Source organism: Pseudonaja textilis, chromosome 16, assembly GCF_049901715.1.
Source record: "Pseudonaja textilis isolate UNSWEBS1 chromosome 16, rPseTex1.2, whole genome shotgun sequence".
In the NCBI taxonomy this organism is placed as follows: domain Eukaryota; kingdom Metazoa; phylum Chordata; class Lepidosauria; order Squamata; family Elapidae; genus Pseudonaja; species Pseudonaja textilis.
In genome coordinates this window covers 6,160,510-6,188,407 of record NC_142005.1, presented here as the reverse complement: position 1 = coordinate 6,188,407, position 27,898 = coordinate 6,160,510, and the positions used below count along the sequence as shown (strand labels likewise).

The window sequence follows — 27,898 nt, the reverse complement described above, 5'->3', positions numbered from 1 at the left end:
GGTGCAGAACTCGCCTTTCTCCCCTTTGCAACTCGGGAGTTGCAACCTCCCCCTTGCCCAAGTTGCTGCATCTCCCCAAAGAAGGGGGAAGGGGGCACGCGCACAGAGGCTGTTTTAAGGGCTCGAGGGGGCGCTTCCAGGGGGCAAAGAAAAGCCCCTCCCCCGTTTTTTCAGCTTTCTCTGGTCTTTTCTTTTTTTAAAAAAAAAAGATCCCCCCCTTCTGTTTTCCCCGTGTTTTTAGGGAGAGCATCCGGGGTCCTTCTCGGCGACGCCCCCTGCCCACTCCTCCTCCTCCTCCTCCTCTTCCTCCTCTCCCCCTCGGTCTCCACTCCCCCACCCCCGGGACTCGGCGGCCCTTGAGGCTTTCCACACACCCCCCCACCTCCGCCGCCCCTTCTCGCTCCGCCTGCGCCCGGTCCGGGGAAGTTTAACGTAACTTTGCAAGGCGGCGGCGGCAGCGGCGGCGGCGGCGGGTGGGTGGGAATCCCACGCGAGAAGAAGGGAGGGGAAGCGGAGCGCGCGCGGCGAGGAAGAAGAGAGGAGGAGGAGGAGGAGAAGCCTCGGCGCAACCCACCCACCCGGCCAGCCAGCCAGCCGGCCGGCCGGGGCTTCTGGGTCGGGGAGTCCTCCCGGCCCGCCCAACTTCGCCCCTTTGCGCCTGCCTGCCTGCCTCCCTCCCTCCGCCGCCGAGCGATGCTGGTTCTCGGGCGGCTCTGAATTTGGGGAGTCGGGGCACACGGTGGGAGGCGGGGAGGGGGCGGCGGGCACCGGGGCTCCGTCTTCCCCGAGAGGCCGGAGCGAGCGATGCCTTCCGTCATGGAAAAATCGGGGATCCTCTCCAGGAGCCGGGCCAAGTCGGCGACCAACGGCACCCACCCCAACTCCGAGGACGAAAGCAGCGAGGAGGAGCACTCGCACGGTGAGCCTGCGGGGGGCGTCAGGGAAGGAGGGGAGGAGGAAGAGGAGGATCGGGGTCCCCACCGGGGTCCAGAGCCCCCTGGGTGAGGACCCCAATGGGGGGCAACGGGGGGACCTCGCCGCCCTGCTTTGCGCTCTGCCCCATCCGCCTTCGCCCTGCTGGGGTGGGGGGAATCCGGGGGTGGGACACGACGCGTGTGTGTGTGGTGGTGGGGAAAGTGGGGGGTCTGATCTGGAAACCCCCTCTTCCTCCTCCATTGGCTGGCCCGCAACTTGCCAGCCCAACCATAACAATGAGGCGGTGGGCGAAAGGGGTGGGCAGCGCGGGACTGGGGGCGCGGAGTTTATGCGGGGGGCGGGTGGTGGGCTGGGGTGGAGAAGGGGAGGCCGGAGGTCTGGGTCGCGTGGGGGGAAGCCTTGCAGCCCTCCCTTCCCCCTCCCCGCTCCCGGGTGAGACAATGCCCTGCCCCCCCTCCTCCCCCGCCGTCGGGGGTACCTTTGGGCGATCTCCTTGCCCGCCCCCGGTCCGCCAGTGGGGGCGAGGAGGAGAAAGGATGCTCCGGGCCGCTTTCCCGCCCCCTCCTCCTTCCCATTCCCCCCCAAGCCTAAAATGGGGAAGTTGGCTTTGAGAGCGCTCCATTGGGTTTAACACCCCCCCAGCCAACCCTTAGCTCTTCCTACCCTTTAGGCATGGCGGGCGGGCGGGGGTGCTAAGCTTCCTGCACCGCCCCCACCGGCTTTTGTTTAGCATCTCTAGGGAGGGGATGTGGAAGGAGCCTCCCCATGCCTGGGGCTGGGGAGGGGGGGGGCGTCTATTCCTCACGCAGCCACGCTTCTCGGATGGGGGGGCGGGTGGAAGGAGAAGCGTGCTTGCAAGGCTACTGCTGGGATCCGTGTTTTCCTGGGGTGGGGAATCCAACCTCCCTTCCCACCTTGGTCAGCTAGCAGACCGCCCCCCCCGCCCACCTTTTGGGGGCTTCTGGGCAAGCGTTTGCTAATTCCAGCCCTCCCCCCAATGACTACTTCCTTGGTGGAGGGGGGGGGCAGGGAAGGACAGCTCTCGGGCTCTTTTCAGATGCCATCTGTCTCTGTCAAGTCATCCCCACCTCCCTGGAAAGGCCCACCAAGGGCCAAAGCTACCTGGGTTTTCCCCACGAAAGGCGGGAGGTATTGTGTCTCCGTGGGGGGGAGGAACAGAGGTTGCACGACACACACACACACACACACACACACCCAGAAGCCACAAGGTGTTTGGGAGTTGAAATGGCCCACAGCCACCTCTCCGATCCCATCCCGGGATTAAAAAAAGAGAGAGAGAGAGAGGCTGGAGGGTGGAAGTTACCCCAATTCTGAGATCCTTCCCAGCTGCCCCCCAAAAAAAACCCACCCCCCACACACATGTGTTCCTGGGACCTTGTGCCAGGAAGGGGAAGCTTGGGAGCTCCTTGGCATGTCATTGGCTAAATGTTTCCAGATCTTGCTGCTGCTTAGCAGCTGTTTGAGGATATCAGACGAGGGAGGAAAGGGAGGTGGAGTAATGGAGGGGAAGGAAAGAGAAGGAAGGAAGGAAGGAAGGAAGGAAGGAAGGAAGGAAGGAAGGAAGGAGATGGAGTAATGAAGGGGAAGGAAAGAGAAGGAAGGGAAGGAAGGGGAAGGAAAGAAGGAAGGAGGGAGTTGGAGTAATGAAGGGGAAGGAAAGAAAGAAGGAAGAGAAAGGAAGGAAGGAGATTGAGTAATGAAGGGGAAGGAAAGAGAAGGAAGGGGAAGGAAGGAAGGAAGGAGGGAGATGGAGTAATGAAGGGGAAGGAAAGAAAGAAGGAAGAGAAAGGAAAGAAGGAGATTGAGTAATGAAGGGGAAGGAAAGAGAAGGAAGGGGAAGGAAGAAGGGAGACGGAGTAATGAAGGGGAAGGAAAGGGAAGAGAAAGGAAGGAAGGAGGGAGATGGGAGTAATGAAGAGGAAGGAAAGAAAGGAAGGAAGGAGATTGAGTAATGAAGGGGAAGGAAAGAGAAGGAAGGGGAAGGAAGAGAAAGGAAGGAAGGAAGGAGATTGAGTAATGAAGGGGAAGGAAAGGAAGAGAAAGGAAGGAAGGAGGGAGATGGAGTAATGAAGGGGATGGAAAGAAAGAAGGAAGAGAAAGGAAGGAAGGAAGGAGATTGAGTAATGAAGGGGAGGGGAAGAGAAGGAAGAGGAAGGAAGGAGATGATGGAGGAGTAATGAAGGGGAAGGAAAGGGAGGGTGGGAGGGAGGGAGGAGGAGGGAGAGGAAAGGGAAGGAAGAAAGGCAGAAAGGCGGCTGGGCAGTAAGGCAAGAGTAACAAAGGGGAGGGAAGGAAGGAGGGAGAGGGAGTAATGAAGGGGAGGGGACGGAAAGAAGAGGGAGGAAGGAGTAACAAAGGGGAGGAAAAGGGAAGGAAGGAAGGAAAGAAAGCCCAATCAAAAGGACAGAAGCTGCTGGGGAGGCGGGAATAGATGGTGGGGAGGCTCAAACTTTAATGGCAGGTTTCTCAGTTATTCTCTTATTGTTTTTTTGGGGGCGCCCCAAGGGGGCCTTGATTCTCCAGCCCCAAAGGTCTACGATTCAGGGACACACGGTGGCCTGAATGCTAAGACAGCAGGCAAGGACCAGGAGTTGGGGGAGGGGCTCCAGCCTGGGGGGCTCTTCCCCAACTCTCCTCTGGCTTCACTTTGGAGAGGATCAGAGGGCTGGTTAGTGGGGGAGGGGAGAGAATATGAGGGGTGGGGGGAAGGAGAAGGCTCCCTTGGGCCCCCAAGTGGTCTCCGCTCAGCCACCTCCCAGCCCCCATCAGCAGGCCAAGGAAGCCAAACATAGAAAGGGGAAAAGGGGGGCTTTTGGCATGGGGAGGGGGTTGCCGTTGTTTTAACACGCCTGCAAATCCGCCCCCCTTTGGCCAAAGCTTCCCCCAGATGTTGGATCCAAATGGGGTGGGGGTTGGGAGGCAAGCGAGCCCGACTTCCGGGCACCTGGGGGCAGGTTGCTTGGCAACTCAGCCCCCCTCAGGAAGCCCCTTGTGTGTCCCCCTCCCCCTCCTTCCCCCCTCCTTCCCCTTAACTTGAGAGTTATTTTGTTGTTGTTGTTATTGTTGTTTTGCCCTCTCTTGTTCCTTCGCGCAGATAGCATGATCCGTGTGGGAGCAGATTACCAGGCAGCCATTCCGGAGTGCAAACCAGGTAAAAAAAGGAGGAGTGTGGGGGGGGAGGGAAGAGGGGAGGGGAGAGAGGGCAGGGAAGGAACAACCCCCACTCCCACACACACACACACACACACACACACACTCTTTTGCCGGGCTGCAGGCAAATGGGAAAGCTTGCTTTCTCCCCCCCCCCTTCCTTCTTTATTTAAACTAAATTTTTGCATCCCGGATTGCAAGTGACCTACGCTAAGTAAATACACATAATCCTTCTAGAAGGAGCAGGCCAGAAAAAGGGCGGGGTGACTTGGGGGAGGTGTGTGTGTGTGTGTGTCTTTGTGACCTCTCTCCGCTTGCCCCTTGGCCACCTTCCTGGCAGTTTCCCCCTCTTCCCCCCCACTCTCCAAAGGCATCCCTCTCTGGAAATAAAATAAAATAAAATAAACCTCTACCTGTGGTCTCCTTTCCATCCTTGCAGTCCTGCCTGCCCCCTCCCTTAAATTAACCTCTTTAAGCCTTTGGCTCTTAGTGAGGGGACTCTTAGGTGGAGGTGAAGACCCTTCTTGCACGCTGGCCAAGTGTGTGTTTGTCTATTTTTTGTGGGTTGGGAGGAGTGCCCGTTGAATAATAATAATAATAATAATAATAATAATAATAATAATAATAATGCAACAACAACAACAACAACAACAACAACAATAATAATAATAATAATAATAATAATAATAATAATAATAATAATAATAATAATAATAAATAAAGACCAAAGCAGCAAGCGTGAATGAGGATGGCCGCTTAGGGTGCAGGGAAGGATGGGCAGGCTTCTTGACCCCCCCTCCTCCCCTGTCCATTCTCCTCTCCCCCTCCTTTGGGGATGGGGAGAGGGATTTGGCCTCTGTCTCTGTGTGTGTGTGTGCGCGTGTGTGTCCCTTAATGGCCCCTCTCCTCTTTTGTCTACCCAGAGAGCCCAGCTCGGTACAGCAACAAGGAGCTGAAAGGGATGCTGGTTTGGTCCCCCAACCACTGTGTTTCTGACGCCAAATGTGAGTGCGAAGCCCCCTCCCCGGTGAGAAGAGCAGGAAGGGACCCTCAAATCAATGGCCTCTGCCTTATTGTGACCCCCACCCACCCCCAATTGCCCCCCCCACCCATCACCAGAGCCTTCCTCCTCCAAGCTATTTTGATCTTCGCGTGAATTGACAGTTTCTCTCACCCTCTCTCTCTCTCTCTTCCCTACTGCTTGGAGCCCCCTCCTCACCTCCAGAAGCAACCTTGCCCAGGGTTTTCTAGGAGGGGGGGTGGGATTCCATCTATTCCACCCTCATCTGGTAGCACAGCCTTTGATTGGCAGTTCCCCCTCCCTCTAGAAGCAATTGTTATGCCGTTCATGCGCTCCCAGGTTTTTTAATCTGGCTGGTATAGGAAGCTTGTGGCGGGGAGGGGGGTGTGAATTGGCAGCAGGAGGCAGTTCAGCCTTTGCTGAAGAGTGGGGGGGGGGCTGGGGGGGGCATCGGGGTTGGGGTTTGGGGGTCCCGAGGGGTCACTTGGGAGCGGCACCCCCTGAAAGGATGGCGGAGGAGCAGCGGAAGGGCTGCAGCTAAAACCTTTTCCCAGCGTTGTTGTGAGATTGGAAACGAAGGTGGTGTCCAACAAAGGGAGTCCTCGTCTTACGACTGTTCATTAAGCGACCGCCCAAAGTTACAACGGCACTGAAAAACGTGACTTCGGACCGTTTTTCACACTTACCACCGTTGCACCATTCCCCGTGGTCAGGTGATTAAAATGCAGACCGGCTCTTATTTCTGACGGTGTCCCCTGGGGTTACGTGTTTCCCTTTTACGACCTTCGGACGATAGCCGTAAGACTTACGCAGGTAGTCCTCGACTTAATGACCGTGATTGAGCCCCAGATTTTATGTTGTTAAGTGAGCCTGGCCCCATTTTGCGACCTTGCATATCCTTGCCACAATTCTGAATTTTAATCCCACGATCGTGGGGATGGCTGCAAAGTTCGTCACTGTCGAAAAATGGTCATAAGTCACTTTTTCCCAGCGACGTCATAACTTTGAATGGTCACTAAATGAGCAGTCGTAAGTCAGGGACCACCTGTATACCGCTTTAAAATAATTTTAGGGCCCCCTCTGAGCAGATTACAGAATCAGCTACGTTGCCAAAAACCTGGGTCCCTTGACAAGGGCACTGAAAAAAGTCAACTTTTTTTCCCCCGTCCTCTTGTAACCTGTCAGACGGACACTAAACGAACCATCGTAAATCAAGGACTACTTGTCTTACTGATTTATTGCTCCGCCCCCTTTCCAGAGCCTGAATTTTCTCTCTTACTCCCCCTAGTGGACAAATACATCGCCATGGCCAAGGAAAAGCATGGCTACAACATCGAACAGGTAAACAAAGAAATAGCATTAAAGGCCCAGCCAAACTTCCCGTCCTGTTCAAGTTCAGCTTTCCCACGGGGACTAGAAACTTATTTTAAAGGGACTCCCACCTCTTCGGGCTGGGGAGAAACAGGGTTTTTTTTCCCCCCACGTCCGCGGTCTCAATCTCTTTTTTCTTTCCCCCTTCCCAAAACAGGCTCTGGGGATGCTCCTGTGGCATAAACACGACGTGGAGAAGTCGCTGGCCGATTTAGCCAACTTCACGCCGTTCCCCGATGAATGGACGGTGGAGGACAAAGTCCTCTTCGAACAAGCCTTCAGCTTCCACGGCAAAAGTTTTGCTCGCATCCAGCAGATGGTAAATAAATGCCCCATTCGGCCTCACCCAGTGGTTACGGCACTGCTGTGGTGAGACGGGTTCAAACCATGTCACTCTTTTCTTTCTTATCTGACAGCCAATGACATAACTTGATGTAACGATAGCCAGTGAAGTTGATTGACATAACTATAGCTGATGAAATTGATTGACATAACTATAGCCAATGAAGTTGATTGACATGATAGCCAATGAAGTTGATTGACATAACTTGACATGATAGCCAATGAAGTTGATTGACATGATAGCCAATGAAGTTGATTGACATAACTATAGCTGGATGAAATTGATTGACATAACTATAGCCAATGAAGTTGATTGACATGATAGCCAATGAAGTTGATTGACATAACTATAGCCGATGAAATTGATTGACATAACTATAGCCAATGAAGTTGATTGACATGATAGCCAATGAAGTTGATTGACATGATAGCCAATGAAGTTGATTGACATAACTATAGCTGATCAAATTGATTGACATAACTATAGCCAATGAAGTTGATTGACATGATAGCCAATGAAGTTGATTGACATGATAGCCAATGAAGTTGATTGACATAACTTGACATGATAGCCAATGAAGTTGATTGATATGATAGCCAATGAAGTTGATTGACATAACGATAGCCAATGAAGTTGATTGACATGATAGACAATGAAGTTATTGACATAACTTGGTATAACTATAGCCAATGAAGTTGATTGACATAACTATAACTGATGAAGTTGATTGACATAACTATAGCCAATGAAGTTGATTGACATAACTTGACATAACGAATGAAGTTGATTGACATGATAGCCAATGAAGTTATTGACATAACTTGGTATAACTATAGCCAATGAAGTTGATTGACATAACTATAACTGATGAAGTTGATTGACATAACTATAGCCAATGAAGTTGATTGACATAACTTGACATAACGAATGAAGTTGATTGACATAATGATAGCCAATGAAGCTGGTTGACATAACTATAGCCAATGAAGTTGATTAACATAACTTGACATAACAATAGCCAATGAAGTTGATTGACATAACTTGATATAACTATAGCCAATGAAGTTGATTAACATAACTTGACATAATAGCCAATAAAGCTGATTGGCATTACTTGACATAACGATAGCCAATGATGAAGTTGATTGACATAACTTGACATTGATAACCAGTGAAGTTGATTGACATAACTTGACATAATAGCCAATGAAGTTGATTGATATAACTTGAATCTAAGAAAAAAGGGGAAAAAAATAGTGAAAATGGATGAATGAATGAGATGTTTTCAGTTGCAGGTAGTCCTTGACTTACAATAGTTCACTTAGTGACCTTTTGAAGTTACAACGGCACTGAAAAAAGGGACTTATGACCATTTTTCACACTTAATGACCATTGCAGCCTCCCCGTGGTCATGTGATCAAAATTCAGACGCTTGGCAACTGAAAAAATTTCAATTGCATTGTGTGTGAAGCCAAACCCACAAGGTTGGCCAAACACTGAGGGCGGATCATTACACAAAAGCTTAGAGGCTGGATTTCTTGACCATAAACCCTCTCAGGAGAAGCCTGACCGGGTGATCATCACCTTATAACAACCGAGGCACCAACTTTTCTGTCTGTCTGTCTCTCTCTCTCCATCCATCCATCCATCTTGTGTAGCTTCCTGACAAGTTAATTCCCAGCCTGGTGAAATATTACTACTCTTGGAAAAAGACCAGAAGTCGGACAAGCGTGATGGATCGCCAAGCCCGCAAATTGCTCAGCAGGAAAGAAAAGGATGACAGGTAATCTACTAAAGGGATCTGTCTGGCACGGGGCGTAAGGAAGGAATGGGCTTGTTTTGGGGCGATCGGGAGAGCTTGGTAGGTGGTTATGTCACACACACACACCCCAAAATGGTCTCCTGTAGCTCTTCAGGGCTGTGTGTGTGTGTGAGAGAGAGAGGGAGAGAAAAGAAAGTGTGAGAGAGGGAGAAAGGGGAGAAAAAGAGAAAAAGTGTGTGTGAGAGAGGAGAAACAGAGTGAGGGAGAGAGAATGAGAGAAGGAGATAGAGAAATAGAGTGAGAAAGGAAGAGTGGAAGTGAGTGTGTGAGAAGAGGGAGATGAGAAAGTGAGAGAAAAAAATGTGTGTGTGTGAGAGAGGGAGAGGGGTAGAAAAAGTGTGCGTGAGAGAGGAGAAACAGAGTGAGGGAGAGAGAATGAGAGAGAGAGGTAGAGAAATAGAGTGAGAAAGGAAGAGTGGAAGTGAGTGTGTGAGAAGAGGGAGATGAGAAAGTGAGAGAGAAAAACGTGTGTGTGTGTGAGAGAGGGAGAGGGGTAGAAAAAGAGAGCGAGAAAGAAAGAGGAAGAGTGAGTGTGGGAAAACAAGAGAAAGTGAGAGTGAGAAAAATGTGAGAGAAAGGGGAGAAAAAGAGAAAGAGAAAAGGTATCTGTGTGTGAGAGAGAAGAAAGAGCGAGGGAGAGAAGAGAGAAAGAAAGAGAAAGAAAGGGAGTGGGGTAGAAAAAGTGAGTAAGCATGTGAGAAGAGAAAGGGAGAGAAAGTGTGTGTGTGTGTGTGTGTGAGAGAGAGAGAGAGAGAGAGAGAGAGGGGAAGACACAGATGAAGAAACAGGCCAACCACAGAGATGTGTTTTTACGGGACTTTGCATCTGGAAGCCGGGAACAAACTAGGATTAAACCCCCGATTAGGTGGAAACAGGATCTAGGATAGGTAAGTCTGGGGTGGCTGGGAAAGACTCCACTTCAAGGGGTCGCATTTTCTTCCCCACAGCAACGATGAATTAGAAGACCCCCGGCAGGCCAGTGAAGGGGAATTTGATACCATGGATCCCAAGAAGGAGGTAAGGGATGAGGAAGGCTCCCTTGTGCAGACGGGAGTCCAACCGGGTACTAATTACAGGAAGCCCTCGACTTATAACCTTCCGTTTAACAACGGTCGGAAGGTACAACGGCATGGGAGAAAAATGGCTGTTTTTCACCAGCCTCGCAGCATCTCCCGCCGTCACTGGATCAAAACTCAGGCGCGGGGCAAACGACCCGTCTTTTATGACGGTCGCAGTGCCTCCCTTTTGCGGGCCTCCCCATCATCGATGGGGGAAGCCAGATTCACTTAACAACCGGGTTGCTCAATTAACGGCGACAAACCACCGCAGTGAGAACGGTCGTAAAACGGAGCGAAACTCGCTTTGCCGACGGTCTCACTCAGCCACGGAATTTGGGTCGCAAAATCGAGGACTCCCGGTACCGGATCAAGAGCCAGAGGTGTTCTGGGAAAGAGAAGCTCTGCCTGGCATCCTCATCTTACGACATGGAGATGGGGGTGACCCTGCTTTTTGAGAGCGGTTCAAGAAGCGCGTGGAAGTCGACTTCCCCACAGCCTCCCGTTTCATCCCTCTCCCCCCCTCTCCCCCCCCCTCCAGCCTGGTTATCCGAAGCCCCCCAGCAGCAAACCTGGGCCCATGAAGAAGGAGGTGCAGCTGCCCCAATATCGGCATCATCCTCTCCGTGCTCGCCGGCGCCCCCCGAAGGGCATGTATCTGAGCCAAGAAGGTATCACGGGACTTTCCACCAGCCCTGACGTGGCCCTGCTCACCTTGCGCCACCTGGACTCCCAGCTGGTTTCGCTCAAACGCCAGGTACCCAGTTCCAATCCAAAATCTTATGTAAATATTTTTTTTAAAAAAAAAAAGATTTGAATGGGGTTCCTTATTTTTTAAAAGGTGTCCTTGGCAGGCGAGGATCGCTAAAGTCACGGGGGCGCAGAATAGAAGCCGACTTTTAAGTGTTGACTTTCTTCCATTTGAAGTGGGGAATAGAATAGAAATAGGAACAGAAAACAGAATAGGAATAGAAAATAGAATGAAATAAAATTAGAATAGAATTGGAATTTAGAATAAGAAGTAGAGAATAAAATATAGAACAGAATTAGAAAGCAGAACAAAGTAGAGAATACAATATAGATTAGAATAGAATTAGAAATTAGAACAGAATAATAAGTAGAGATTAGAATATAGAATAAAATTAGAAATTAGAATAGAATAAGTAGAGAATAAAATATAGAATAAAATTAGAATAGAATTAGAACAGAATAAGTAAAGATTAGAATATAGAATAGAATTAGAAATTAGAATAGAATAAGTAGAGAATAAAATATAGATTAAAATTAGAATAGAACTAGAAATTAGAATAAGTAGAGAATAAAATATAGAATAAAATTAGAATAGAATTAGAACAGAATAAGTAAAGATTAGAATATAGAATACAATTAGAAATTAGAATAAGAAGTAGAGAATAAAATATAGAATAAAATTAGAATAGAACTAGAAATTAGAACAGAATAAATAGAGATTAGAATATAGAATAGAATTAGAAATTAGAATAGAATAAGAAGTAGAGAATAAAATATAGAATAAAATTAGAATAGAACTAGAAATTAGAACAGAATAAATAGAGATTAGAATATAGAATAGAATTAGAAATTAGAATAGAATAAGAAGTAGAGAATAAAATATAGAATAGAATCGGAGGCAGATAATACAACAGAACAGAATGGAATGGAATCACAGAGTTGGAAGGGACCTTGGAGGTCTTCTAGTCCAACCCACCTCCTAGGCAGAAAACCCTACACCACTTCAGACAATGGTTAATCCCAAAGTCTTCTTAAAAACTTCCAGTGTTGGAGCAGGCACAACTTCCGGAGGCGAGGAGTTCCACGGGTTAATTGTTCTGTCAGGAAATTTCACCCTAGTTTTAGGTTGTTGTAGTTTTATCTCCAGCTCCTTTGGGGTCTCCTCTTACATCCTTTAAGCTTGCCGGGGGGGGGGTGTTCACCCGCCCCCAAATTGGAACCCACCCACCCCCTGTTCTGAGACTCCCCATCCCTTCTGCGCTAGGTGCAGAGCATCAAGCAGATCAACAGCAGCATGAAGCAGGCGCTTGGCGAGGGGATACACAAACTGCGTCCAACCGAGGTGAGCGCTCGCCTGTGTGCCAATGCGGGGAGCTCCAGGGAGGGAAGAACGTGAGCGCCCCAATTCATTCAGGGCAGGGGGGACAGGAGAGAGGTCCAACCTCGTGCTCCCCAAAATAGGCGGTAGGGCAACAGGGGAAACGTTGTTTGGATTTATTTAAAAGTAAGGGAGCCATTTTGGCCCAGCCAGGCCTAGGCTCCAGGCTAGGAACTAGGTGGGGGAACTCTAGTCCCGCCTTTGACTGGGAGACGTTGAGCCAATCACCTGGAAACTCTAGTTCTAGTCCCGCCTTAGGTGTGAAAACTGACTGGAAGATGTTGAGCCAATCACCAGGAGGCAGTGAGTTCTAGTCCCGCCTTAGGTGTGAAAGATGACTGGGAGACTTTGGGCCAATCACCAGGAGGCAGTGAGTTCTAGTCCCGCCTTAGGCGTGAAAGATGACTGGGAGACTTTGGGCCAATCACCAGGAGGCAGTGAGTTCTAGTCCCGCCTTAGGCGTGAAAGATGACTGAGAGACTTTGGGCCAATCACTAGGAGGCAGTGAGTTCTAGTCCCGCCTTAGTTCTATCCCGCCTTAGTCCCTAGTATTTGTGTAATTGAATTGGGGGCAATATTTGGAGAGAGCAGCAGGAGGACCCCCCTGTGGGATTTTGGGGGAGGGGGCAGTGCTTTCCTGGTTTTGGGGTTCCAAAGTGCTCTGTGGGGGGGGGCAGGGTCAAAAAGGGTGTCCCCCCCCCCGAGATTCAATTCAAACTGGTACATTTTGCAGACTAACATCAAGTTCAACTCCCGCTGGACGACCGATGAGCAGCTGCTGGCAGTGCAGGGTGAGTTTTCCCCACTCGCATCAGAAGGTGGGCCGCAGAGAAATCTCACCCCCAGAGCAACCCCCCAAAGCAATTAATCCAGGCCGCGCCGCCCACATGGCCCGCGGGAACCCTCTCCGCCCACTCACTCCTTACCCGGTAAACTTGCCTGCTAAATTGCTATTTTTCTTTTTTCCGACAATCAGCTGTTCTGCTGTGCCGGGAGATTTAGATTAGCCAGGAAGCAGGAAACGGTTAGATTTCTAGCTAGTCTTTAGATCTTCGGCTCTGCTTTTAAGCACAGCTGAACCTCCCTTAGGACTGAAGGTTCTGTTATTCAGTGCAGACTCACGGCAAACAAATTTTATGTGACAGACTGAGCTAGCCGATGGCAGATAGATAGATCCCTGAATGATTCTGTGAGCAACTCAATCTGCCTGATTTTGAGTAAAAGTTGCTTTTTTATATAAAAAAATTCAATATTTATATAAATATTTACATACAAGCCATGCCCATCCAGTCACATGACCACCAAACCACACCCACAAATTAGGCCACACCTACAAAACCAGTTAAGTGCTTCCTGGGATTTAAAATTATTTGAGTTTGGTGGTCCCCGAGGTCCAAAAGGTTGGCGACTCCTGCTCTAGGCCACCATGTGGAATGGGTGGGAGACCCCCCCCACCCCCCAGTAGGATAAATAAGCAGTTTCCCCCTGGGGGCACCAGGGAGCCTTTGTCCCAAGTTCTGTCGGCTTCCACACAAGAGACAGGGTGCCACGTTCTTGCTGGCCATGTGGCGCTATGCAGGGCGTCCTGTTCAACCTTGGCTTTTCTCCCCCTCCCCCCCCTTCCCGCGGCAGCCATCCGGAAATACGGCAAAGACTTCCAAGCCATCGCCGAAGTGATCAGCAACAAGACGGTGGCGCAGGTGAAAACCTTCTTCGTCAGCTACCGCCGGCGGTTTAACTTGGAGGAGGTGCTGCAGGAGTGGGAGGCGGAGCAGGAAGGCCTGAGTCCGGGCCCCGCCCACGGCAGCTCTCCCCCCCAGGAGCAGAAGAGCAGCAGCGAGGAAGAGGACGAGGTCAGGGGGAGGGGGAAGGCCTTTTTTTGGGGGGGGGGATCCCGGGCACCGTTGGGGTACCCGGCATGGCGCTGACGTCATTCCTCTCATCCTTCCAGGTCCAGATCACCGCTGTATCGCGATCTGTGCAGCCGCCTCCAAGCCAGCCGCCCCAGCCTCCTCCTGCGCTTCCCCCCCCCGCCTCCGCCCGGCCTCCCCCCGTGGCACTCTCCCAGCCTCCCCCTTTGCTGAGGCCCACCCTGCCGACCGCCCCCATGCTGCACCGCCAGCCGCCCCCCCTGCAGCAAGGCCGCTTCCTGCAGCCCAGACTTTCGGTCAACCAGCTGCCGCCTCCGCTCATCCGGCCCGCGGGGTCTCGCCAGGCCACGCAGAGGGGAGCCCAGCACCCCCCAACGCTGCTCAGCGGGACGGGCGAGCCGCCCCCTCTGCCTTCCTTGGGGTCCCTCTGAAGCGGGGGGACCCCCTGCGCCAGCCTCGCTGCGGCCCCGGTGGGTGGGGCTCGGCAGGGAACAGTACGAATGGTACGGGCGTGGGGTGAACGCAGTGGGAAGGGGGACGAAGTAGGGGGGAGCAGGAGAAAGAGGGTGTGTGTGTGGGGGGCTTTCCACTCCTGCCCTCCCCTCTCTCATAGTTTGGAAAGCTGGCAGCCCTGGATGGGGTGATGCTGGCATTGGGGCAGGGGGCTTGGTGGGTTAAAGAGAAAACAGTAGAAGATGTAGTTTTGGAATAGGACTGGACAGGATATGTTTCCCTTGCTTGGAAAGAAGGGGGTGACGATGATTTGAGCGGGGGGGGCATGTCTCCCAATTTTGGGGATGGGGGGGGGAAGAGGCCGACTGCTTCCGAACCAGATATCCCCATGCCGGAGAAGGAGGACTTGGAATTTCTACACGGAGGACGAAAAAGCCCCGATCTGCTCTGTACTTACTCATCTCTTCCCTTCCTGGAAGCAGCAGCGTGCGAGCGTCCGAGGGTCAGCTGTCGATCGCCTTAAGAGGAAGGAACAGGACCGTTTACGTGTCCCCCCCCTTCAAAAATAAAAAAAAACTTTCTTCGAACCTAGCAAACCCCCCCCACCCCGGCCCCTTCGCCGGACAGCTCAGCGCTGACGTCTCTCTTTAAGAGTCCCGCGTGGCATTTTCAATAAAAGATATTTTGGTACAAGTTTTCGGGATGGTGCTTGATTGGAAAGTAGCGGGGGAGGAAGGGATAACCCCCAGATGCATCCTCTTTCTCTCCCCCCCCCCCAATCATTTTGGAGTTGGGATGTTATCCAAGGAAGAGCACCCCTCCCCCAGTTTCCCCCCCTCCCCATCATTTTGGAAAAACAGGCTTGGAGCAGGTGGTTCTTTTTTTTAAATTTCTTTGGCTTTAATAAGAAAACCGGCAAGGTTCTCCGGCCGGAGCAGGAAGGAGTCTGCTTCCCCTTTCCCTCCCCCCCCCCAAAAAATTGCTGGTCCCCAAGTCCTGGGGGTGGGGGATTGGGTGGGCTGGGCTGCCCAAACTGCTGTCCCTTGGGTCAAGTTGGGATGGGAACCTCAAGTAGGATGGGAGCAAACATGGAACCGAAAATAGGAATCTGACGCTAGAGAGATGCTTTCTGGAAAGTTTTAATCTAGAACCTGTAAAACTACATCAAACGGCAGCATCCTTTAGAGAGAGAGAGAGAGAGAGAAAGGAAGGAAGAAAGAAAGAAAGAGAAGGGAAGGACGGGAGGGGAAGAGATGACCTCCCCCTCCCCAAAAGGAGGACATGATCTTCTTTCTTTTTTAAAAAAAGGCAATGTTGTGATGAGAAATTAAAACAAGCCCACCCCACCCCCCCAAAAAAAATAACCACTCACAAAAACCGAGGTATCAGTACAGTTATATACAAACCAGGCGTGTACGTGTGTGTGTGTGTGTGTGTCAGTGAAGGGGATGCAGAGCCCCCTCCCCAGGACCAAAAATACATTCTCAAGAGAGGGGCGGGGGGCAGGGGGCGGGGGTCAAAGGTGACAACGAAAGAAACCCAGAGAGAGTGCCAAGCCAAAAAGAAGGCAGCCTTTTTTTTTTTTCCTTTTCTTTTCCTGGTTTTCTTCTTCTTCTTTTGCTCTTGTGCTTTGGAAAGGGAAATAAAAATTGGGGAGGGCGGGGGATTGGAAGGAACAGAAGCCATGGGTCATTTCCCCCGCCCCACCCCCTTCTCTCTCCAGAAAGCCAAGGGCAGCAGCGTACCTGTGACGGGGGCCTAAAGCTCTTCAACCCATCCTGAACATCCCAAAGGAATGTGGGATCATGCGCGTGCGTGCGTGTGTGTGTGTAAACCCCCTGGCTGTGCTGCCCCCCACCAAAGCAGGCCTGTTCCACAGCCAGCTTCTGGTGTGCCCCCCCCCCCCCATTTTTGGGCATGCCAGGGGAAGGGAAGGCTAAGCCCTCCCCCCTGGAGTGGAGTGATGCAGCATTCGGGACAAGGAAACGTTTGCACGGGTGGGGGCGGGGGGTGGTGCGTCCCCCGGGGGTTGGACGCTGTGTGTGTGTGTGTGTAAACAGGGTGCTAACCAGCCCAGGGAGTGACCCTCTACCACCATGCCTGTATAAAGGGGAGGGGGGAACATGGAAAGGGGGGGGGTTGGGGCACAAAGGAGGGATGGATCAGGTTTGCTGTGCCATCTCAACAACCAAGCCCCCCCCCCCTCCATTCAACCCCCAATTAGCAAGGAAGAGCCAAAAAAAAAAGAGAGATCCTTGGGAGGAGTGTGTGGGTCTTTTGTTGGCGGTGTGTGTGTGTGTATGGGGGGGGGGGGGTTGTGTCATCTGCAGGGACCAGGTTGGTGGGTGTGAGAGAAACACCTTGGCTGGGCAGCAAGGAGTTCCCTTGGCTCCTTGTCGTTGGCAGACGGACACACCGTCCTGCGCCAACCTGCCCAGCGAGACCCTCCGTCCGTCCCCCCCGTTTTCCCCCCAGCGAAGGGTCTCCCCCCCCATTCACCATCCCTGACCGCCTCCTGCCAGCTGCCGCTCTAAAAGGACCCCCTTTTTTGGGGGGGGGGGGTTGCAGTTTGGTAACACGGCCAACCCTGTCTTGTGTACAAGAAGGAAACTGGGGGGTTGAAGGGAGGGGGGAAGGGGAAGAGAGGAAGAAGGGTAAAAAAAAAAATTAAAAATAAAAAAACAAGGAAGAAAAAGTACCACGGTCGCCACGGAGACCAAAAGGGATGCTTTCCCTCATCCAGACAGACAGCTCCTGGGTACCCTCCCGTTCCTGTTGCCACGGAGACCAGCTAGGTGGCTGCCAACCACAATCCCACGCACCCTGTCTCCATGGAGATCCATCAGTGGGAAGGGAGGGGGGGAGATGGAGAGGCATGTTGGGGAAATCCCCCAGCTTCTCCCTCCCCCACTTTTCGCCCTGCCCGCCCCTCCGCCCGCTTTGCCTTGTATGGCCCGGCACCCGGGACCCCCTTCTTGGGAAGCCGCGGCCGTCTTTCCTCCTGACACTTCCCCCCTCCCCTTCCGTCGCATGTGCGGGCCAAGCGCAGGGCCCCCCCCTCCCCTTCTTTTTCTCCCGGTGTGGGGGGGGGGGAGAGGGGGGTTTGGCCCGTTAAAGCTTGAGTTCGTTGGCGATTTTGGACGCAATGTTCTTGAAGGCCATGGAAGTGCCCGATATCCGCTTGAAGCGGACGCCGTTGAGCGAGAGGCGGGGCAGTTTGCAGACTTCCATCTCCCACTGCACGAAGGCCTCGTGGCCCGGGGAGCCGTGCATGCACAGCAGCATGTACTTTTCCTGCAGCTCGCACTGGCAACTGTTCGCATCCAGCACCTTCCGGATCTCCTTCATCATCTCGTTGGGCTCCATGGAGCTGGTCGTCTTCATGCTCCAGGTGAAGCGCAGCGACCGCGGCTTGGCGTCCCGGTTCTCGTCCCGGTCTTTCTCGCCGCCCCCGCCGCCACTACCCATCATGTGAGGCCTGCCAGGGGGAGGGGGGAGAGGAGAAAGGGAAAAGGGTGAGGAGGGAGGAGGAATTCTTCTCCCCCCGCCCCACCGCCCTTCCGACGGGCACCGGTGCGCTGCCCCAGTCCGATCCGTGACCAGAACGTGACCCAGAAGAGCTGGGGTGGGTGGGGGAAGAGGAGAGATGAAAAGAAAAAGAATTAGAAGAGGAGGAGGAACAACTGTGGGGTCCTTGGTGCTCTCTAAGCAGAGGCGTTTTCACGCAGACGTTTCGTGACCCAACTAGGTAACATCATCAGTGCTAGTCTAGAGGTGGGGGTTTGGAGAGGAGGAGGAGGAGGAGGAGGACTGCAAGGTCCTTAGTGTTCTCCAAGGGTGGTTATTTTCTGGCAGATGTTTTATTACCAAACTGGGTAACCTCATCAGTGCCAGAGGAGGTGGGAGGAAGAGGATGATGACCGCGGTGTCTCTGAGCACGGTTCTTTTCTTGCGGACATTTAATTACCCTACAAGGTCATATCATCAGTGCTAGACTGGCGGCAGAGGAGGAAGACTCTGAGGCGCTCTCCAAGGGTAGTTATTTTCTTGCGGACATTTCATTACCAAACTAGGTAACATCATCAAGGCTAGACTAAAGGGGAGGGGGAGGAGGAGGAGGAGGAAGAGAGAGAGAAAGAGGTCAGGGCAAGGAAGAGGTGTAAGAAGGGAGGAAGGTGCCAAGGAGCAGCCTGGCCCTGCTAGAGAAACAGACCGAGTGGGCCCGAGCGGGTGGGAAGCCCCTCCCAGCCCTGGCCGCGTCTCACCTGAGGGTCTCCACGCGGTCTTTGCTTTCGGGCTCATGCGGGTTCCTCAAAAAACAGAGCAGGAGACAAGCCATCAGCACCCTCCAAGTTAGCACTTCCTGCCCCTGGTTTTTGTTTTTCGCCCAAGCCATGGGGGGTTATTCAAAGGGGGGCTAAGGGGCGGTGGGGCCCCCAGGCAGAGCGGGCAGCCCCTCTCGGTTGTCGTTCTGCATGCTGGGATCAGCCAAAGCAGCCTCTTTCGGGGGACGGACGGACGGACACGGGGAAAGCTACAGGGATCAGCCTTGGGTTTGTTTGGCTGGGTGCAAGCACCGTTTCTCTAATCCATTCCCACAGAGTAGTAGAAGCCACGGACAAAAGCGAGGGAGGAAAGAGGAAGGGCAGGAGGTGGGGAACAGGCTGAGCCGCGGAGTGAGGCGGGGGGGGGGGGCTCCTGGTCTGGACGCTAGGGAGGTCTGCCACGAACCCCACTGGGTGGTCTGAAGAGCCAAGGGTTCAACCCCAGCCTCTCCTAAGGAAAGATCGGCACGACCTCCGACAGCGGCGCGGCTGAATCGGCCTCTCTTTCTGGCCATGACCGATGTGGGAAAGGGCTGCATTTTGTGGGGAGCTGCCCCATTTCATCTCCTTCGCTTTGGTTCGGATCCTGCCAGTTTGGGGGAACGCTCCCCCAAAGCCAGCCTGACTCAGAGGCCTTCCTTTTCTCTCTCTTTCCTTCCTTCTCTTCTTTTCTTTATTTCCACTTTCCTTCCTTTCTCTTCCTTCCTTTTTTGTTTCCTTTGCCTTTTTCTTTCCTTCCCTCTCTTCCTAATTTTTCTTTCTTTTTCCTTCCTTCCCTTCTTTTTTGTTTTCTCTTTCCTTTCCTTCCTTTTTTTTCATTCTTTCTATTTTCCTTCCTTTCTCTTCCTACCTTTTTTGTTTCCTTCTTTCCTTTTTCTTTCCTTTCTTCTCTTCCTAATCTTTCTTTTTCCTTCCTTCCTTTCCTTCTTTCCTTTTCTTCCTTTTTCTTTTCCTTCTTTCCATTTTCCTTCCTTTTTGCTTCCTTCCTTCTCTTCCTAATCTTTGTTTCCTTCCTTCCCTTTGTCTTCTCTTTCCTTTTCTTCCTTTTTCTTTTCCTTCTTTCCATTTTCCTTTCTCTTCCTTCCTTTTTGCTTCCTTCTTTCCTTTTTCTTTCCTTTCTTCTCTTCCTAATCTTTCTTTTTTCCTTCCTTCCTTCCTTCTTTTTTTTGTTTTCTCTTTCCTTCCTTCTGTTCCTTTTTCTTTTCCCTTCTGTCCATTTTTCTTCCTTTCTCTTCCTTCCTTCATCCAAGAAGAACAGAAAAAGCTTCTCGGGCGAGAAGCAAAACGCTTTTAAAGCCCACGAAAGTCCAGCTGCCTTTTGCAAAAAGCTCCTTTTGGGGACAACCGTGGCCCAGTGTGCTGGGGTGCTCCTAACCCTTCTGGGCCCATGCGCCTTGAAAGGGGGCTCTTTCCCTCTGCCCATCACTTTCAGGAGAGGCTCTCGTGCGCGAGCATCGCGCCCTCCCTGTGCAAAAGGCAAAGCAAGGCAACTCCAGAGCCCTTGGGACTCTGTTTCTCTCAGCAGAGGGTTGCAGGTTGAGAAGGGGGAGGGCTATCTTGTAATACCCCTCCCCTCTTTTGGGGGGGTGGGTGGGGGTGGGGTGGAATTCACACATACGCATTCTCTATTCTGCCCAGCTCTGCTCCAAGAGAAGGACTCTGGGGTCAATTTTGTAGGTCAACACCGTTGCTGTACCAGGTTGGAAAGTTGAAGGTTAATAAAAAAGGATCTTGCTTTCTTTTTCTTTTCTTCCTTCCCTCTTTCTTCCTTCCTTCCTTCTCTCCCTTTCTTTTTTCTTTTTCTTCTTCTTTCTTTTGTTCCTTCTCTCCCTCCCCCTTTATCCCTCCTTCCTTTCTTTCTCTTTCTTTTCTTCCTTCCCTTTCTTCCTTCCCTTTCTTCTTTCCTTCCTTTTCTTTTTCTTCTTCTTTCTTTTCTTCCTTCTCTCCCTCACCCTTTATCCCTTCCTTCTTTTCTTTTCTTCCTTCCCTTCCTTCCTTTTCTTCCTTCCTTCCCTCTCTCTTCCTTCTTTCCCTCCTTTCTCTTTTCTCTTTTTCTTCTTCTTTCTTTTCTTCCTTCTCTCCCTCTCCCCTTATCCCTTCCTCCCTTTCTTTTTTGTTTCTTTCTTTCCTTCCTCCCTTCTTCCTTCCTTCCTTTCCTTCCTTGGGGGGAATGCAAAGGGCTGCCAGGAAGCAGATGTTACTGAAGCAAAAAAACAACAACACAATTCTGCTTATTTCCGTTTAAACCCGAGTTCATGCGAGTGGATGAAGCTGGCTTGATTCCATTTACTTAAGCCCGGCATCTCGCAGCTCTCGCACACACGACTCTGTAGAAGTGACCGCTGAAAACTGACAGCACAACTTCCTCCCAATTGGAGAGAGGAAACGTATGGGAACGCTACACAGGCAATTCCCCGACTTACAACAGTTCATTTAGTGACCGTCTGAAGTTACAACGGCACTGGTTCGTATTTATGACGGTCGCAGAATCCCGGGGTGGTGGTGGTGTGTGTCACATGATCCCCTTTTTCGACCTTTTGACAAGCAAAGTCAGTGAGTGAAGCCAAATTCACTTAAGAACCCTCCGATTAACTTAACAATGGCGGCGATTCACTTAACAACCGTGGCAAGCGAGGTCGTAAAACGGGGCAAAAAACTCACTGAACGTAATGTCTCACTTAGCAGCAGAAACCTTGGGCTCGGTTGTGGCTGTACGTCAAGGACTATCTAGACAGCCCAAAGCCAGTTTTCTCTCTTTATTTTGATTCCAGATTTCTTACTTACTGTTCAGCGGGTGAACGTACCTAATCCTTCCTCCTCCTATTTTATCCCCAACAACAACCTCACGAGGGCTGAGAGAGAGGGGGGAGGAACTGGCTCAAAGCCACCTGGCTGGGTCTACGGCAGGACTAGAACGCTCAAGGCGCCTGGTTCCTAGCCCAGCAACTTAACCACCAGGCCAAAGTGGCTCTTGTAAATTTACCTTTGTGATCTCACTTTTTTCCCCTTGAAAAGAGATCACTGCAACCTGCGCCATGGCTAGCAACTTCCCCTTAGGGGTGTGTGCAAACCCCCTACTCCCCATTTTCATCCCCGGGGAGGACCGTGAAGTTCCCCTGGATGGGCTGAATCCCTGTTCGCCCACCTCCCGCAAGCTAAGCCTGAACCTTCAAGGCAGCGTCCAGCAGCAGAGCAGAGGGATATAGCCCAGCTCCTCCTAACCGCCACCATGCAGGGAGAAGAGGGATTAGTGTGGGGCAGGAGAGGGGAAGGGGGGTGGGGGTGGGGGGGGAAGAGTCTGGTTAGAAAGAGCAGAGGCCCAGCCAAGGCAAAAACCACAAAGATGGAGAACCACCTTTAAAGAGACAGCCTTCTCGTACGGTTAATCCAACGCCGGGACAACTTATTGGCGACCCAGATGGGACCGAGTGGAAACAGCCCCCTCCCCCACATCCCGGTGGGCTTCCCTTCCTGCAGGCCAAAAGCTAATAAGACCACCACCGCTACCAAACTGTCCCTTTAAGGGTGCCCTCTGCGTTCACACACAGCCACCCTTGGCCATCGTGGGTCGGGGGGGGGGGGACAGAGAGAGCGAGAGAAAGAGAGAGAGCGAGAGAGCGAGAGAAGCTGGCAGGGAGGAGGTGAGTGTTGCATGAGAGGAAGGAGGAGGAGGAGGAGGAAGAGGAGGGAAAAGAACAAATTCCAGAGTGACGAACGCCTACCTTCTGGCAAACCTGAAAGACAGATTTCTAGAAGGGGAGGGGGTAAAAAAAAAGGGAGGGGGGAGGAAAAAAACACAGAGGTGGGTGGATGAGCAAGCGTGAAAAGTGTGAAATGAACAAGCCACGGGTCCCCGGAATAGGCCGGTGCCCCCTTCCCTCCCCTCCCCAGATTGGTTCTGGGGCTGTCTTTGAAGAAAGGGAGGCTGATGTGAACACCCCTCCCCCCGTTTTTTCATTCCTTCCGTCCAACGCAGAAAGACGGACAGCCTCCCTGTGTTTCAAACTGGGATCTGTCTTGGGTGGGTGGGGCTCCCCGAAATCCCCGGTCACCTCTTTCGGAAGGCGAGAGGGAGTGCGGTGGAACCCGGGGTGGCTGGGGTCACCCCTGCTCTCTCCCGCCCCGTAGCCCCCTCTGGCTGGAGGCTGCCCAGGGAAGGACCCACAGAAGGACGGGGGGTGAGTTGACGGGGTGGGCAGGAAGGAAGGTCAAAAACACACAGCAAAAGAAATGGGGGTGGGGGCTGGAGACAGGAGGCGTTGGACTGCACCGAGGTGGGTCATTCCCCCCCCCTCTTCCCAGACTCCCTCCCCTCCTCTTGGGGCCTTGCGAAGGAGGAGGTTGGTTTACAAAACAGCCTCTCGAACACACACACACACACACACACACACACAGACACAGACACACACACAGTTTGTGGTTTGGGCTCGCAGCCTTGTCTGATTTCGGGCCTTCTTCCAATACTAACTAGACTATTTTGGTGTTTCATAACCTCGGATGCCTTTTAAGATGGGTGGACCTCAACTCCCAGAATTCCCCAGCCGGCAGAGCAGAGATCAGAACCAGCAGAAGGTGGAAGGAGGATTCTGGGAGTTGAAGTCCGCCCATCCTAAAAGGGCCCGAGGTTGAGAAAACCAAGTTTTTTTTTTTTTTACATGGTTTCGAACGGGAGCTCACTCCATGATGCGGCACTAGGGATTCGAACCGCCGAACTGCCGACCTTTCTGATCGACAGGCTCAGCGTCTTTAGCCCCCGAGCCACCACCTCCCCTTCCTTCCAACTCTTGTTATTCTTAGTGCTACAGGGGTCCTGTGATCAGGAGCCCTCCCACCCACTCCATCCTGGGCTTTGCAGGGACAATGCTGGCTAAGCCACCCTGAATGATAGCTTGTCATTCCCCAGCGGTGTTAGTCCAAAGAAAGTCTCCTCTTTTGGGGGAGGGGAGATGTCTAGGCTGTTCTTGCATCCCAGACCCACTTGGGGGTCGAGGGCCCCCTTTCTGGATCTTGCTAGGGAGAGGTTGTGCCCCAGCCCTGTGGAGCCCTGGTGGGGGGGGGGGCATCTGAAAGCTGGGTGAGTTCACCTCCCCCCCTTAAAAGAGCTGGTGGCAGCTTTGGTTTCTTGGCACCACCTGGAGTGTGTGCGCGATCTGAGTGTGGACCAATAGCAACAGCCCTTATAGCAATAGCACGATTATATACCGCTTTATCGCGCTTTTACAGCCCTCTCAAAGCAAGAGTTAGCATATCTGTGTCTTCCTTTCGCCCACCTTGGAAGGAAGGAAGGCTGAGTCCACCTGGAGCCCGGTGGGATTCGATCTGCCCAACTGCAGTAGGAGTAGCTTGCAGTACTGCACTCTAACCACTGCGCCACCGAGGCTCTTATACTTATGTACCGCTTTATAGTGCTTCACAGCCCTCTCTAAGCGGTTGACAGAGTCAGCCTCTTGCCCCCAACAGTCGGGGTCCTCATTGGACCAACCTTGGAAGGAAGGAAGGCTGAGTCCACCTGGAGCCTGGTGAGACTCAAACTGCCCAATTGTAGGCAGCCGGCAGAAGTCGCCCGCAGTACTGCACTCTTAACCCCTCCGCCACCGCAGCAGACAGCGGACTGTGGGCGCTGTGACATCGTGGTGGGGATCTGTGGGAGGGGAGGGAGAGAGGGAGGGGCAGCGGGGGGTCCGACACACACAAAGAATCAGCCAGCATGCGCCCCTCGGAGCCCCTGAGAACAGCAGGGACGTTTCTGATAGGGGAGGAGAAACCGGGGGTGTCTGTCCCATCTCACGCTCACCCTGCCCCCGCCCTCCCCCCTCCATGCAGTCACGCCACCCCGGATGCTCTGCTCCCGCCCTTCCCCGGCTCACCTGCGTACGAACTTGGAGGTGAACTTGCTGAAGAGGCTGCCCGAAGCCCCTCTCCGGCCTTGGCTGTTGCCCGAAGGCGAGGCGGGGGTCAGTCCGTAAGAGAGGTTCTGCTGGTCCCGGACCGGCCGGAGCTGCCCGGCGTGGAAAGTGCTGCGGCTCTGGATGCCTCGTGGGAAGTTGGTGCGCTCGGGGAGGGCGCTGCTGATGTTGTGGGCGGAGGGGGAGGCCACGGGAGCCCGCTGGGGGGCTGTGCTGTGGGGAAAGAGGAGGAGGAGGAGGAGGAGGTCAGTCAGGGGAGGCCAGACGGAGAGACCCTCCGCCCCTCCGCTGACTCGGGAGGTGTGGGTGGCGAAGGGAGAGAGAAGCCATGTCCAACCCACGAATGCTGGTTTGGGGTTCCTGGGGAGGGGGTGAGCGGAGAGCCGATCCATTGGGTCAGGCCTGACAAGCCATTTTTAGATGGTATCCCGGGGGTTTCTCCCCCAAGGATGAAGATGGAGGGGGTGTCAGGGCTCCGACAATTCACCCCCATTTCAAATCTCGAGTCTCTAGCCGCGTCTCTCAGAGTTAAAAAAAGAAATTAATTTATTAGGAGTGTCCATGTTGGTGCTACCTGGGTGTAGCTGACTCTTTGGCCTTGGTCTTCCCCCCACCCTTGGATGTATATTCTCCAACGGGACACATCCATAGCCCAGAGTCATCAATCATGCTCTCCAGTAATAATCTTGAGCGCCAGAAGCTTCGGCTGCCTAGCAATTATCTGAAGCATTTAAGGAATGCACTGCTTCCCCCCACTCCCTTTCTGCTGACAACTCTAAAAGACCAGAGAAATATTTTTGAGTTGACAGGAGGCTTCCACCCTGACGGTGGGGAAGCTGGGTTGACTTAACTACCGAGGCCCAAAAGACTGTGAAATCAGGAGTGGTCAGCCGATGTTTCACTTAATGACTCCACTGCTTGGTGACGGAAGGCGTTATGGTCCCGCTTGCCTTCGCAAGTAGAGGACTACCTACAAAATGGATTCCCTTTGTCCCGGGCATGGAGAGGGGGAAGCAAACCCAGTAGGAATCGCCAACATTGTCCTGGCCGGTGGGTCCCAAACGAGCCAGGATCGTAGGGCAATTGGAACCCGGGGACCCAGGGCCATGAAGAGGTGGAGGGCATGTTGAGGAAAGACACCATGAAACCGTGTTTCCCCCCCCTTCAAGCCTTTAGGCCAGAGGTCTCCAAACTTGCCCAACTTTTAGGACTTGTGGACTTCAAGTCCCCGAATTCTCCATGGGAATTCTGGGAATCCAACTTGCTGAAATGTCCACTAGAGGGCAGCAAAGAGATGCACATCTCTTTGCTGCCCTCTAGTGGTCATTCAAAGCTTTGCCACTCCAATATGATGACTGGGAGAATGTCCACAAGTCTTAAAGTTGGCCAAGTTTGGGGACCCCTGCCTAAAAAATAGGGGGGCAACCCACCCAACAGGATGAGCTCCCAGGTCTCAGGACAGACCCCCCTCCCCAACCTCTTCTGCCCCGATCCCCTCTAGGCAGCCCTGCCCCCCACCGCAAGGGTTATGGCTCTGGGGCCAGGAAGGGACGCAGAACAATGAAACCAAGGGGGGCAGCTGGTGAGACCTGGAGGGCAGGAAGCAGGAGAGGAGGGAAGGAAAGACCCCCAGGTGCCCACAGCTGCCCACTTGCCTAGGTCGCTGGGCCTCGCAGTGATTGTCGGTGGGGGGCAGCGTGGGCTTGGAGGGGTGCACCGAGGCGGACATGGATTTCTGGTGCTGTCGCGGGCGCGCGGAGCTCACGGCGGCGGAGGCGGAGGCGGTGGAGGCCCTGGAGCCCGGAGTGGTTAGGCTGGGGGGGAGGGGGAGAAAAAATAAAATCAAGCCAGGGAGAAGCCAAAGTCCAAACCAAGGAGAGAAAACGGGGTGGGGGGTGGGTGGGAGGGAAAGGCTGGGGGGGGGGGGAGAATGAGAGGAGGGGGAAAAGGGGTGAAGAAGCGGGTTGGCAGATGAAATCTGCAGCAGGCCCCACCAACCACCCCAGACTATCCAGTGATGTTGCCCAACTGCAGCTAGTAATTGTCGGGGCTACGTCTTTCCTTTCTTTTCCTTTCCTTTCCTTCTTCTATCTTCCTTTCCTTTCCTTCTATTTTCCTTTCCTCGTTCTATCTTCTTTTCCTTTCCTTCTATCTTCCTTTCCTTTCCTTCTATTTTCCTTTCCTCCTCCTATCTTCTTTTCCTTTCCTTCTTCTATCTTCCTTTCCTTTCCTTCTTCTATATACTTTTCCTTTCCTTCTATTTTCCTTTCCTTTCCTTCTTCTATATTCTTTTCCTTCTTCCATTTTCCTTTCTTTCTTCTATCTTCTTTTCCTTTCCTTCTATCTTCCTTTCCTTTCCTTCTTCTAACTGCCTGTCCTTCCCTTCTTCTATCTTCCTGTCCTTCTTCTATTTTCCTTTCCTTTCTTTCTTCTATCTTCTTTTCCTTCTTCTATCTTCCTTTCCTTTCCTTTCCTTTCCTTTCCTTTCCTTTCCTTTCCTTTCCTTTCCCTTCCCCTTCCTCCTTCTAATTTCCTTGCCTTCTTCTATCTTCCTTTGCTCCTTCTATCTTTTCCCTTCCTATCTTCCTTTCCTTTCCTTCTATCTTCCTTTCTTTTCCTCCTTCTATCTTCCTTTCCTTTCTTCCCTTTTTCCCTACCAATCCCATTCTTCTTTTCTTCCTCCTCCCTCCTCATCCTATCCATCCCTTCATCAGCTAAAAGGGGTGGGTGTGGGGAGAGGTGGTCCCCACCATCAGCCCCGCCACGCCACAGATTGAGCCGCCAGGAGGTCATTCCGGGGGGGGGGAGGAGGGGTGAAAAGCAAATATACAATACACAACCCAGTATATATGTATATGAGTCAAGCAACCCCCACTAGATGCCACAGGAAATGGAGGCAAATGGAGGTTGTGTCAGTGGGATGGGGGGGGGGGGAGCAAGGGCGACGGGGGAGGGGGGGGAATGGATGCATGACTGAGGTTTTGAAGGAAGACCAGGGGGTCGGGTCCAAAGGGGGGGGGGGGCGTTAAAGGCATGAAAATATATACATGTGGGTGTGTGGGTGGGTGTGTGAATGCGTGCAGGTCACAGGAATGACGGGCCGAGAGCTGCTCCTTGCTCGCTAAGGGAAAAGTATTCCGAGGAGACCCGTGGGAAAGGACTTCGGGGCGGGAATTCGGGGAAGAGGGCCGGCCTGCAGCGGAAGTAACGGAACCCCCCCCCCCTCTCTCACCAAATGGACGTAAGAGGAGGTGTCCCCCCTCGCCTTATCCGTCCAGGGGTAGTATCCAGTGAGGGGGGCGTGGGGGGGGAAGGTGTGGGTCTTTTTAGCAACTCTTCTGCACCCCCAAGAGGGGACCACTTCCACGAGGGTCATTCCTGCTCGGAAGGCGGGTGGTGGTGGCTGGGTTGAGGCCACGGGTGGGACATTGATACGGGCTTGATTTAGATCCGGGGTCCCCCAACTTGGCCAACTTTAAGACTTGTGGACTTCAGC

General features: G+C 52.7%; 2 protein-coding genes across 17 annotated transcripts in view; one reads left to right on the top strand and one right to left on the bottom strand.

Moving 5' to 3' along the window:
- Positions 1 to 746: 746 nt before the first annotated feature.
- RCOR2 (REST corepressor 2) lies at positions 747 to 14,762 on the top strand. Its single transcript, XM_026716500.2, has 12 exons — positions 747 to 919; positions 4,052 to 4,108; positions 5,031 to 5,111; positions 6,417 to 6,469; positions 6,657 to 6,818; positions 8,501 to 8,625; positions 9,612 to 9,681; positions 10,261 to 10,476; positions 11,734 to 11,811; positions 12,581 to 12,638; positions 13,480 to 13,700; positions 13,799 to 14,762. The coding sequence occupies exons 1-12, from the start codon at positions 805 to 807 to the stop codon at positions 14,147 to 14,149; spliced, it is 1,587 nt and encodes a 528-aa protein (XP_026572285.2). The 5' UTR covers positions 747 to 804; the 3' UTR covers positions 14,150 to 14,762.
- Positions 14,763 to 15,294: 532 nt separating this feature from the next.
- Positions 15,295 to 27,898, bottom strand: part of MARK2 (microtubule affinity regulating kinase 2) — a 118,129-nt gene continuing 105,525 nt past the window's right edge. For 6 of the 16 annotated variants that reach the window (XM_087913647.1, XM_087913656.1, XM_087913654.1 and 3 more), the window contains exons 15-19: positions 26,058 to 26,216; positions 24,364 to 24,615; positions 22,219 to 22,245; positions 18,437 to 18,481; positions 15,295 to 17,649 (exon numbers count right to left, since the gene is read on the bottom strand). In XM_087913647.1, coding sequence (XP_087769773.1) covers positions 17,283 to 17,649; positions 18,437 to 18,481; positions 22,219 to 22,245; positions 24,364 to 24,615; positions 26,058 to 26,216 — 850 coding nt within the window. In that variant the 3' untranslated portion in view covers positions 15,295 to 17,282. The remainder of the gene's footprint in view (positions 17,650 to 18,436; positions 18,482 to 22,218; positions 22,246 to 24,363; positions 24,616 to 26,057; positions 26,217 to 27,898) is intronic. The other 10 variants (XM_087913658.1, XM_087913659.1, XM_087913648.1 and 7 more) reach the window with 5 other exon arrangements.